Source organism: Leptonotus elevatus, chromosome 11, assembly GCF_054856555.1.
Source record: "Leptonotus elevatus isolate MCC_2025b chromosome 11, RoL_Lele_1.0, whole genome shotgun sequence".
Taxonomy (NCBI): Eukaryota; Metazoa; Chordata; class Actinopteri; order Syngnathiformes; family Syngnathidae; genus Leptonotus; species Leptonotus elevatus.
Window position 1 is genome coordinate 3,966,210 of NC_141249.1, and position 13,998 is coordinate 3,980,207.

The following is a 13,998-nucleotide window of genomic DNA, read 5'->3' on the forward strand; positions in this document are numbered from 1 at the left end:
ACTGGAAACGCCTATAGGTATACTTGCGTAATTTCAAGAGATCAAATACTCCCTCAAGAAAAATTGAATTTCCATGATTTTAGATCGCTTACAGTAGATGTATTTTTATTTGTATGTCACCAGATATTTTATGGATTTAGTAAGTGGATGAGTCAAATCAGAGTGATGGAGGGCTGATAAATTATAGTTTAATGCATCCATCTTTGTTCTATTTTTCTTAGCCAGTGCATGATCACAGCAGGTGCTGAAGCCTATCACAGCTGATATTAATTGAAAGGATGACTACACCCTGGACTGGCTGCTAGACACAGGACTATGGGGTAGATGCCACGGACTTCCGAAAGTCAGACACCTTCGCTGTTTCCGGTTACTGTTGCAACATTATAGACTGTGTCCCAATACTCGCACTGCCACCCTCGTGCCCCTCAACTGCTCCGTTGATGGGTGTGTGTGTAGGGTGTCTTAGTTTTCCGAAACACTCTGAGGCCCCGTCCACACGAAAGCCAGTTTCAATGTATCCTCACAAGTTTCTTACCATTTAGGCTGTTCGTCCACACGATGGCGCGGTTTCGGAGCTTAAAATCGATCACTTTTGAAACCGATCACTTTTGAAACCGGGTTCCAGAGTGGAAAGATTTCAAAACGCGTCCGTCTGGACACCATAGGCAGGATACTCCTCCAGTGATGACGTAATGGTCGCAGCTCGATGACTACGCATTGTCGCAGATTGATAACGAATGCGCCAATTCTTGCGTGACTGCGTGCGAACCGTCAGTCTGTCAACAACAAAGGCGGATAGCTGTGTCGTAGTTGTTTTGCACAGCCTCTTTAGCTTGCTTATGCTTTTGCAGCAAAATATTTTTTTCCCACGTTCAACAAGCGGTGTCGTACTTGAATCACCCGACATTGTCACTTCTCCTGTGTTTGTCTTTTTCATGTTGTTTTGATACATGCAAAGCCATGTTTGTTCTGTAGATTGAAATAAAGAAAAAAAGGAAAAAAAGTGTTCGTCTTCTTCGCTGATTCTTCTTCTACGCTTTCCGTTAACCCCCTGTGGCAGCGCTACAACGCCACTCCCGACTTGGCATTTAAATTACAGCCGTTAAACGTCCTCAGCGTCTTCTTTTGGACACACGCAAGTCTTTAAATGCTTCTGTGTGTACGAGATTTATTTGAGGAACGAAGCCGGCTTTGCTTCCGTCCCGTCTGGACAGGGCCTGAGACGCACTTGGAGAACTGAGACACCCTACACACTCGCACCCATTGGGAATTGTTTTTGCCTTTTGCGTAGTGTTCTCTTACGTGTGGGTATGTGTGTGAATATTTGTTATTTGAAGGAAAAACAAAGTCGATGCTAACTTTCCTGTTAGCATTCGTTTTTAGTATTAGCACTAGGCTAGCAATGTTTTAAAAATTAAGCATGTTTTGTATTTAAATATACAGTGGATGTCATTCTTATTGTCGTGTGTTTAGTTTTACAATTAACTACAACTGGGGTGTCATTAAACAGCTTAAAGGACAACAGAATAACATACACTACACACTTGCTAGTTGCTAATGCTACGCAAGCAAAATGGTGCATTCAGGGTACTTTCACAGCGTCGGAAACTTCGGTTTTCTTTGATGATAACGTTTTAAGGGGAAAATAATCGTTGGTTGCTTGTTTTGGCCGGTGTTTGAAGGACAATAACTGGCTGATTATAATCGGCGGCCGATTAATCGGTCGGGCCCTACACCACACTAACTGAGACCAAGACATTATCGAAACTAGAGAGTACCAAAACTGAGGCAAGACCAATACATTTTAAGGTTAATACCGAGACCAGACCAAGACCATTTGCAACGAAAACAAATTCTTCTATGTTGTTATTGAAATAGTACAAATAATCAAATCTAGGGGGCGTGGCTCTCCATGCGAGCTTATTTCCCTCTGTCTAATAGCACAGGCGCAAGTGCTCTTCATGACTTTGAAAGTGTTTTTTACTCACTACCCTATGTGCACCCTTAATTGCCTTGTAGGACAGTATGTACTGTACTGCTCTCAAATAAAAAAGAAAGTATCTTAGATGGACACTAGATTTATAACTTCAATGTTTGGGATAGGCATTACTGGACATTTTTTTCAAAAGGCCCACAATAATCCAGCATCTTAAAAGCTTGTAGAGGCCTGAGGTCATGTGAATCTAAGTGACTCTGACTAACAGCTTGCTTCAAAGAGCAGCAAAATTATGTGTAAAACCACACTGCACTCTGTGTCCGCTCTTGCGTGTTTTAGTGACACAACATGCAGATTCCTATGGGATCTGGTCTCAACTCTCTTCTAGCCTCTGTCTGCCTATAGCCTAAGGGCTATCCTTTACTTGTCACTAGTACTACTTGATCTCTGAGTCATACTGACTGAACACAATATTTTGGTAATTAAGACAGGAGCCAACTGGGGGCAGAGGGTAGGGATGAAAATAGAGACAGCCAAGAACAGGGCGGAATCACAATGAACCTAGACAAAGCAGAATGAATTACATAAACATAGGAAATATAAGCAAACTGGAACCTCATAACAGTGCTACGCGTTGTCCAAAATGTAAGTGAATTAATTTTACTATTTAAATACCGTTCTCTTTTCATTGACCCATTCACATCAATTCTCCACATTTAAAAAATAATTGATTTTAACAGTACAAATTTACGCATTTCATGGAAGATAGAGACTGTCTATTCATGAGCCAAAATTCTTATAATATATGTAACTCAATTAAATGAATCCATAGCAGGGGTCCCAAATCTCCGGGCCATAGTTCATTTGGTATCAGGCCACACAGAATGGAGAACAAAAATGTGACCACAACTTTGTTTGCCTGCAGCACATCCAAATGACTATTTTATTTTGAAAAAAGAATGCGTATTTCTGGCATTTAATTCACCCCAGTAATCCTAGAAAGTGAAGCACACTTACTGGAAAGCTTCTTCAAAAAGACAGAAAGCAAGCTCTATGACATGCAACAAGTAGAACCGAAGTTACATTTAAGAACAAAATAGCAAGACTGTTCAAAACAGCCTAAGAGTCCCAATGTTTGAAACCTGCTCTGACTGAAGTAGTGACTGTCATGATTGTCTACAATCACCTCCAGATAGGACTGCCATTCAGTGCCCCCATTGATTCTGCAGTTATATTACAATAAACATGTACAGTATTACTGCAGTTTTTTTTTCCAGGAGCAATTGAACCTTTTGTAGCAATGTAATTACTAATTAGTAAAAACACATGACAGTTATTTGGTATGGTTTTCGCCACTGATTGTTGCACAAATTATTAGTTGTTGTTGGTTTATATGACTGAATGATTTCTTAATAAATTCTGTCATTTAATAACTTCTCGGGCAGCACGGTGTCTGGGCTTTAGCCTTCCTGGGTGGAGTTTGCATGTTCTTCTTATGCCTGCGTGGGTTTTCTCCAGGTACTCCGGTTTCTTCCCACATTCCAAAGACATGCATGGCAGGGTTTAAAAATGATGGCTTTATTATCAGCTAACAGGAAAACCATACGAGACATCATCACTAAAGTTGGCCCCAGGCACCCGCTGCCCCTCGCATGCCCCTCTAGGGTGATGTTGTGAACAATGGCCAAACACTTTTACTGTCACTGACTCCTAATTAGAAGAAACGATGTCGTCTCTCTAGTCTCTCTCTGAACACTGCTGCTGGCTTTCATAGAGCACAAAAAATGTGCAGGGGTGGATGGTGAGTGTTAAGATGATCACATGACCTAGGGAAAAACTCCACTGGTCCATCATCATCACATGAGCAGTTTCTTATGGCTTAATGCTTTTTTTTCTCTGAATAACAAGAAATGACCTCAAGAAGCCGATGACGTCATGAAATGGAGTGCAGCTCCTTTTCCCAACCATCCCATCCTTGTAACGTTGTGTGATCAACGGCCACAGGGAAAGTTACTCATTGCGTTATACAGGACAGCTAATGTCCCTATTATTCCTTGCTGCCTTACAAAATAGATTTATGTTTCCTGCTTTAGGCTACATGGAGTATATGGACATGAACTGAGCTCGTATGCATCTGTATACACTTTCTATGAAAAGTGTGTTCAGTCATTCATCTGTTCATGGTAATCCACAAAGATTCAATTTAATAGACATTTGTTTTTGCATAGAAGGTAAAAATTTGTGAAGCAACCCCCTTTGCTCTTGGCTGTTTTACTGGATTTTGACTGATTTTGCAAGGCTCACAGAATATTGTGGTCTATTACTATTAAAACATGGATTATCTCTTATATTCTGCTGCCACCCCCTGGCCGTTTTTTTTTAATAACTACTATTTGCTTTAAGAGACCTCTTCAGATTAGAGGCTGTATGCTCTAAAAAAAAAAAGGATAAATAAGTTTTTGGGACCATGGCAATATTTAAAATAGAATGTTTTTATACGTTTTGGGGAGCAAATGACTTCAAAGACATTTTAAACATCTGTTTTTGTAGTAAAGACTAGATGAAATTAATCTTGCAGAACTTGTACAGTTTGGATGCATGAGTTTGGACTCACCTGGCAACCCCGTTTCTCGATTTCATTGATGCATTTGGTTATAAGCAGCGGCACCAAGAGTCCGGTGTCCTCTCTCTCCACCACCCGCCATGCCGCCACACCAAAGACTTGGGGCTCCCTGTTGCCGCGTGGTCCTCTATCCAAGGAGTTCTGCCACTGCTCCATCAGGTTCAACTTGACATATATAAGCCCGCGAGGTTCCAGTTTGACTGCCAGCTGGTGGGAACGTATTACCCTGAAGAGTGCAGGTAGGACCACTGTACCGTGACAGCAGACACGATTTCGCCTTGGAGTAGGCTCCCAGCTGAACACAACGAGCTTCAAATGCTGGGCATTCTCCAGCTCGATGTTGAAGGTGTGGTCCATACCCAAGAAGGTAGTTCGACAGGTGAGGAGCGCAGTCCGTGCTTTATTAACTGAGTCCACTTGGATGGCGCAGTAGACATCACGAGAGTCAATGCGAGGTGGTTTGAGGTCCTCAGCACCGTAAAAGTGCAGACTCATCAGTCCAGAGATGTACTGGCTACATTTGGGCTGCTCTGTGAAGCAATAATGTCGGAAAGCGTCTATGTCCAAATCGGTACCATTTAGTTTGGAGCTTCCACTTGGTCCTTCTGTGTCCTTATATCTGTCTCCCTTGCCGTCAACAGAACTATGCTTCCCAGATTTAGCCACTAGCTCTGGTGAATCACCATCGCTTAAGTATCCACCTTTACTGGCAGATTTGGAGCTGCCATTGTTTTTCTTCTTATTGAAGCTGTGTTGCGTGGACACGCTGCTGTCCAAGTGGTAGCGTGAGATCACATTTCGACTGGCAAGCCCAGCACCAGATACAACCAATCGTTGAGGGCCTGAACTTTGGGAAGTGGCCTCAGACCCCGTACCTGTAGCTCGAAGTGAATGGGATCTGGGTTCTAAATGACCACTTCCATTGCTGTTACTGCTGCTTTGACCCTTCACGCTGAGTTTCCGGCTCAGCTCTGGAAGCTTTTTCATCTTCATGGAAATTTTTCTGACTGTGCGTGGGGATTTGATCTTGTCGGGGAATGACCAGTTGATGGAGCTGCTTTTCTTAGTTGGGTTTGGGCTGGAAGGAGGGGAGAATCCAACACTATTTGGAAGGTCAGGAACATCTACAAAGACAATAAGATAATAAAGAGAAGTTAAGAAGGAGGCCTTTCGTATTGAATTTACATAATCTTTTGGTAACACTAGCACTGCACTGCTAATCCTACTGGATGATTGACAACTCAATTAACTTAAAAGTTGACAAAACATTTTGCCTGATAAATTAAATAAATATAAACTAAACCTTTTGGTAGAGCATTCATCATACACTAGGTTAATGACTAATGTTGTTCCAATACCGCCGATACCATACCGATACCTAAGTTTTTTTTTCTCAACATGAAAAAGTTGTCTTGCCATTGGTTCAGAGCATTCAAGGGTCAATAGGATATTTTAGTTCGGCATGTCACACATCAGTGAATGTCGTGCATGAGCAAGACACAAGATGCTGCATCCAAAATCCTATATTAGCGTCAGAATTAATGGTATCGGCATGTTACTTGTTAGTACTCACCGATACCGATACCACTGTTTTAATGCAGTATCGGGGCCCCTGCCGATACCAGTATCGGTATCGAAACAACACTATTAATGACCCATTACAACAAACAAGCCCATCCGGTGCAAGAAGTGGAAGGTTTCAGACTGGCCAAGGCAGGCTCCTGACTGTATCCATAAATAACATACAAAAGTCTATAGTGAATGCTTGGAAAACTACCACAGGAGAATGCAAACTTTTGGTCAACCTCAAGTATATTTAGTCTACAGAAAAGAAAATATATATATTTTGGGAGGAGAGATTTCTTGTGAGGAAAATTAATTCATAAGAAAAAAAGGGACACTCATTGACACACTTATACATTGAACCAAAGGCACTACATAAATTCACATTTTATTGTGGGAATGCTGCTTAGACAGATTGCAGTTAGATTTTTGTTTTTATTCATTTGGCATTTAACTATAATTAAAAATGTGTAATTTTCAGTTAATTTATCTTTCAATTTCCTTCATAAGCATTCATTTTAGCATTCAGCTATTAATTTCTGCAGAAATTGCACTTAGTCTAGTTTATACAGCTATAAAGTTATAGCTTAAACTAAGTAGTCCAACCTGTAAGGGTTACTTGGTTTATAATAAGACAAGCAAAATAAGCAGATTATTGTCATTTAAAAACAGGGATTTGAACATCATCATTAACGTTTTCCCACTGTCAATGACTACTATCTAGCTAGGAAAATAAAGCATTCTCAGATTTTAAGTGGAATTTGTCCATTCATTAGTATTATGTTATTTCTGCAATGGTTAGTTTGAGGCAGTCACAGACCCAAAAAACACATTATTTCCACATTCAGAGCGTTTTAACATGATTCCCTCGGTCATATACCTGCCTCTTTTCCACTTAGGAAGGAACACCTTGTAGAATGGGAGCCACAGTTCATATGGGATTAGTTCTGTATCACATGACTTGGCAAGTCCTTTGATGACTGCTTTTAGAACTAACCTCATTTGGATCACGCAATAAGGTCCACTAGGTGCTATATGAAGGCCTAAATGAGACTTGAGATCTATTTAGGCATTCAATTGTGTGTTTTACTGACGGATTGGGTGATTAGAAATTAGATAACTTGAGGATAAACCTCTGACACCAAAGATGGATAGTTTGACCAGCCAATCTTACTAGCTCTATTTTCAGAGGGAACCTGGAGTTACTATGTATTGGGTCATACAAGTGAGAAGGAGAAGGCAAAGGTGGAACAAGATGGGGAGCATAACAGGGTGTGACCAAAGAATGGGGGACAAAGACATCCCTTGTCCAGGCACTGAGCGTTACAGTAAGTATGTTGAACTAGAAGGCTGGCAAAGCTGCTGGTGAATGTACAAGTGAACAGTGCTGTTCACTCACATTCCTCAGCCAACCATGTTTAGCCTCATTCCCCCCTTTACTCAGTAGCCTTCCTTATGCAAGCTTCCAATAATAGACACAGAGGAGCTCTGAGAAGAAGGACATGGGTGGAAAACATAGTAGGTGCAAATTCACCAAATGACAACTAGGGAGGGGTCTTGCACACACAGGGTCCAGTCAAATCTGAAACTTGTTTTCCACTAGAAAAAAGCCTTACACGTCACTGCATATACAAATGATGGCATTATTCCTATAGCCATTACATGTGTGAAAAACATTTTAAGAAAGCTAGCTCAAAACTCGCTTTGGCAGTGCCAAGTAAGGCATCATCCAGCCACATTCACAATAAAGCATTAAGTGATGAAAATATCTTATTAGCTTACTCACTTTAAAATTTGAAACTTTAAACACTTGTGTTGAATGCTTTTCTGACGGACGAGAGACTTCAAAAAAAGACAGTCATTGTAGTCGTCACTAACCGGGTCAAGTACCGACGGACCTTCCAGTCCGTCACTGACGTTTTGTTGATGAGCGGCGAATGACAAACGGAAAGATCACCATTGCTTGTCGGTTCTAAAATTGTGGTGGCAAAGTGATGAACGGAAGCTTGGTTACAATAAAATGGCAGACTGACGATTTGTAGTTTAGTTTAATTTTAAAAAATTACCGACGGATGACGACTGAAGGGTGCCAAGGTCACTGACCAATGATGGACCAGCAAAATGTTGTAAATTGCCCACCTCTGCTTATTAAACCCCCACCGCTAGCGAGCACTGTCTTTGTGCGGCCCTTAACTCTGACATCTTTGATCTAGTTCTCTGTGTGATGTGCAACAAAAAGAACAATGTAAATTGAATTTCCTCTTGAAGAGTTATATTAGCATAATACATGAAAGATGAAAACATAAAATATACTTTACATCAACAAATTTGGCACTCTGGAAAGCACAGACCTTCGCCAAAGCTGAACTTTAACAAAATTATTCATTATCCATGTAGCACTGCATTTGTGTTTATTTTGACTTTTTTGTTGATTAGCTCACAGCATTCTGGCCCGTGAACCATGATGAGCAGCTCCATTTATACCTTAGTTACTCAGACAGTGAAATAACAACATCCACACTTTCATCCAGATCCTGATAAAAAAAATTATATGTTTTCAATAAGAAAAAATTGCACTGCCTTGTGTACAAACAAAACAAAATTCTACTAATTTGTAAAGTGTAATTACTGTGTGTATTGTAGTATTTGTGTATTATGAAACATTTGTCCTATTCAACAAACGGCTGAAAGTATATTGGCGACTGTGACTCTCCTTGCCCACATCAAGGGTATTACTTAATATTTATTTTCACTTTGCTCCAGTAGCGGCATATTTGAATCTACTCACAGTTTGGTTCGCACCAGAGAGGAAGTGATGGCTTATACCACAAAAACTCGTAAATTAGGGCACTTGTCACTAAAAGATATGGGTCCTGAATACATTGAAGAAATGTTGAAATGAATATAAATCCAATAGAGCGCTGAGTCAAGGTACCAATGTGCATTAATTTACATCACAAACACGCACACACACACAAGTTCTCTAGCCTTTGGCCATGTGGCAGCAGCCAAAAGAGTAACAAAATACTTCACGAGCTGAATTTCGGGGGCGATACTTTGACACACTAACCTCCGAGGCTTGTTCCTGGGTCAAAGGCCAAAGGTCTGCACTCCTGTGCGTGACATCTGAGCCCTTTAACTGTGTCTACCACAACACCTTCCTCTGCGTAAATTACTGTAACATGTAGCTAGAATGCAAGTTCATATGCATACAAGAGGAAAGCACGCATGCTCTGACCCTGGAGCTACATTGCGCACCCTGCCTCTAACACCTGCCAACACAGGCGAGGAATTTATGACGAGGGCCTTTCACAACACTGACAACAGTCAGGTGCAGGAGAAGGGTGTGTGAAAGATGACATGATTGAGTGGGATATGGTTCATTTGTCACATTAGCCCTGGCTCAATCTGACTGTAAAATTGTATTCTCTAACAATAACCTACTGTCACTGACAACGCCAAAACGTAAGGCCACTTGCGCTGATCGAGAACTGTGAGTGTTATGTCCACAATAAACGTGTGTGTTAAATGTGAAAACCAACAGCGCTGTTGTGTGCAGTGTACATAAACTGGTGAATGGCACACTTGTCCACTAGTTTCTTCACTTGGTGACCACGTGGTTCTGCTCAGTGCTACTTCCTATCCACTTGGCTCAAACCCATTAGAATGCCTTTCAGGGGCCGTAGGAGCACGGCTGCTTAATCACGATGGTTACAACCCCCCCGCTAATATATCCAAGCATGCGGGCCTTCTCTCTAGCAACACATGGCCACTTGCCAAACCAGTCCTCATGTGGTTAAGCTCCATTGCAGCCATTTGTGTCCTGCCTGAACTCTAACAAAAGAGTGGCTGCACTGGTCAAAGAAAAGGCAAGTCAGTAGTACAGTAAAGCCTCAATATTCGGGTACATTTGTGAATAGAAAACACAAATAGGCAGGAGTTCACTCAAATGTTTTGGGGCTTGAATTAATATAAAATAGATATGTAAGATTTTAGACCTTAATTTAAAGAAACATATGATTCTACCATGGAATAAAATACTCAAACTTAAATGGCTATGGGGCAAGACAAGCCAAAAAGATTTGTTTGCATTGTTTCCCCCCCCTGAATTTATATTATATGATTGTAGTGATAGACATGATAGATATGTTTTTCTCAAGGCCGATACCAATAACTAGTAGTCAAGGCCCACTAAACATCCGATGTCCAATGAAGGAGGACAGCATTTCTACGTCCACTGACCGCCAAAATACGTTGACATATGGGCGTCTAACTATGGCCTAATATGGACGTTGATATGACGTTCCATACTCACCATTGCACATACAAAAACATGTAGCCACGTTAACATTTTTTTTTTACTTTTTTTTTTTTGTATATTTTTTCTTGTGTTTTTATTTGTTTCGTTTTTTATTATTATTAAAAAACCTATATACAAATTATTTTTTGGACTCGCGAAAGTTCTAATAACCAGTAATTCACGGGAGTTTTCATAAATACCGTAAGAGTTAAAAAGTTTCGGCTTTGACGGTATGTGGCCAAAAATTCACTCCACCTGCGTAGCTCCACCTGCGTGTCGCCAGAGGACGCAAGCTTAATTTCTAATCAATCTGCTCATGGGAAGTCACATTTAAGATGCTGCTTTTTTTTTACTAAGATATTTTCTGATAGCCACATGTATACTTTTCGTTACGGTGCTGCAGTGATCTGTCACTACCACTTGTGTATGCATATAATTATAAACATTGTTCATTGTTGTTTGGATAAACGCATGCATATGAGAATTGTGCAGTACACCCCCCCCCTGTGTAACTCACATTCAAGCGTTGTAAAGCAGAAGGACACTGTTATTTTATTAATTAATTTTGCTTGCTTTGTTTTCTCTTTTTTTCTAAAAGGTCTCATATTATTCAACTTTTCAACGTAACCCATAAAATAGTTCTCAAATGTCTGTGACATGCATTCGTCAAAATTGTCTTTGGATCTAATATTTTTGCTGTCCCTAAATCAGCCAAAACAAACTGGGTGAGGACACAATATTTTGATTACTGTATTGAGAATTTTCATACAATGATTTCACAACACCATTATTTTAGTCATTTTAGATCATTAAGTAGCCTCTCTACAATTGGTTTAAACTAGATCTATATAAGGCGCCAAAGGGACATCTACACGACCTATTTTGAACCTGATTTCAACTTTGCACAGATGTCTTATAGATGTCGCGTTGAAATGACGTTGACGAAATTACGTAATCTGATATTGCAATCTGCATCCAAATGTGACGTCTTTTCTACGTATGCCCATTACGTAGAAACAACGTTATTTCTAAGGTGGCTTGCTCAGTGGAGGAGACCAATAACCAATATTTCAAGCCGATATTCATTTGCAGTAAAAGAGAAAATATTAGCGTCAACATTTAAAAAAAATTACTTTTTCCTTTAATTTTAAACATATAAAGAATTGAAAGCTTTGTTTAAAAAATCTATTAAAAAAAATGCAGGGAACTTCTAGGTTCATCAGCTTGTGTTAAACTAAATTAAAAACTAAGCAAGTAGTTCCCTAAAGTTTTCGAGATAATTTCGTAATTTTATTTTATTCTTTACATTTTTTTTAATAAAAAATGTAGGGAGTTGCCAGTGTCAGCATACTTTTTCTTTTTTATAAAGGGGAAATTTTAATAAATCCATAAATGAAAAGTTGCATGCGAATGTAGCTAATTTAGTTTTTTTGTCAGGGTTTGTAAAAGGTTAGAAAAGATCTTACCGACATAGAAATTCTGGTGAAAACACACAATTTTGCTACGTTCACAAGCATTCACCGCTCAGTGAGATACCATCTTTATCGGCCTTCAGATTCGTAAAAAGGCTGATGCCGATATTTGTCACAATGACAAATATCGGTCTATCCCTATATGATTGTTTCGAAATGGTTCCTAAACACTACAGGTGAGAGGTACAACGTAAATTTAACGTATGTCCAGCATATAAGAAATGCTGTATGATTTGAAAGGTTTCGCTGTGGTACACAACTACACAATACTATCACTTTATCATTAATAACAATCATGGAGGGGCCCATCATGGTTTTCCTATTTTGCAACATATAATGTAGTCAGAAATTGTTTACTCATTCACCTGGAAATTAAAGTATATATGTAATCATTATTTGTCATTTTGTTTTTGTGTTTTGAATTGCTATTCCAAGTTCATACTTAACACCCAATAATTATCCATCCATCCATTAGCTGAAACGCATATTCTTGCTTAAAAAACACACACACTTCTTTTTTTTCTTCCTTTCTTTTTTAGTTTATTCTTCTTCTTTTTTTTTTACAATGCAATAGAATAAATGTTGTTTGCAGCAGGGGTAATGATAACAGAGAATCTTATGTCTACATACAGTATGTAATTTTAGTGAGGGTTTTATTTGAGCTTACTAGAGAACTGAATGTTTTTCTTCGAGTTGCTGTGATTCAAAGAAAACTATGAGACCGCTCTGTGACCTTAAATTCAAATCTAACACCAGACTATGGAATCTACTCTGGATTTAGAGTGTTGTTCTCACAATGTTGCTCTACTGTCTTGTTGACTCCCTCGCAGTCAAACTATGCAGTTGTCCGCCAAGATGAGATTCTTGATTTTAACTCAGAGATTCGAGCTCGGGTGTAACTTTAGCAGCACGGGTTCAATCTTGAACGCAGCAGACAGCGAGAGCAAAACAACCCCCTGAAAAAAACCTCTGATCCCATTCTGAGCTCTAGCCAAGTCAGATTCCACAACCTGCCAGCAAAAAGAAGATGAGAGTGGGAATGCCCCATTCCCACCACCCCCGGAGTCTATCAATCATTATTCTTCATATAAACAGAGCTTTCAAATGGACAAAAAGTCAGTCAATAGGCAGAACACAAGGAGTCTGGAGTGCATCCGGTGAGGAGGTAAAGAAGCAGCCAACTGAACAGAGGAAAACTATAGTCAAAGAGTCATCTACATCTGCACTGCTTCATTAATTCATCATGCCACTTATTTGTGCTCAATCAACGGAAGCTCTGTCCAATCCTTGCCCCTGCAAATAAAGCAAAGTCTGTACACGATAATTATGAAGAATCAAAAGAAAGAAAAAGAAAAAGATGGGCTCAAATGAGTGCAGGGCGACACTGTGTCTGCGCTCACATTTTCATTAAAAGACATTGCCTGCATCTAGATCGAAAGTTGTTAGTCAAAGAGACTTTTGGTGAATTTACAAAGTTGTGGTGAGGAAACTCACACCAAATGCTTCTTTACTGTGATTAGTATACCACACAATTGCATGTAAAGTGGGACAATAAAGTATTTAGTTAGCCGCCAATTGTGCAAGCTCTCCCACTTAAAATGACGACAAAGATGAGTTGTGTAGTTTTCATCATTGGTACACTTTAAGTGTGCAAGACAGAATGTAAAAAAAATCCTGGAAATCCCATTGTAGGATTTTTTAATTATTTATTTGTAAATGATGGTGGAAAGTATGTATTTGATAACTTACAAACAAGCAAGGGCTGACTGGGGGTACTTTTTGCCCCACTGTACAAAATGTTTACTTTCACACAATAGAATATTATTGCTAGTCTTTTGCACAAGACCATGCTTCCGAGTACATTTAAAATCCATTTGCCTGTGGTTGGTATTCTTTATTTAAGGAAGTTGACTGGGATTTACAAAACCTCAGCATGAGCACGGTTAAGGAAGCTTTTTGCAATAATTAAATATACATTAGCCTTTTAATAAACAGACGAGGATTCAACAGACTATTTCAAAACCAATCAGATGTGGAAAAACATACCTGACAGATCAATAACCCACCAATCACTCCAAATGCCTTACAAAAGGTTGTGGAGTAG

At 39.6% G+C, this 13,998-nt stretch overlaps 1 protein-coding gene across 2 annotated transcripts in view; it reads right to left on the reverse strand.

Annotated features, from left to right (window-relative positions):
* syde2 (synapse defective 1, Rho GTPase, homolog 2 (C. elegans)) overlaps nt 1–13,998 on the reverse strand; it is a 60,727-nt gene that overhangs the window by 28,729 nt on the left and 18,000 nt on the right. For both annotated transcript variants that reach the window (XM_086089846.1, XM_086089847.1), the window contains exon 4: nt 4,551–5,683. In XM_086089846.1, the coding sequence (XP_085945972.1) occupies nt 4,551–5,683 (1,133 nt within the window). The remainder of the gene's footprint in view (nt 1–4,550; nt 5,684–13,998) is intronic.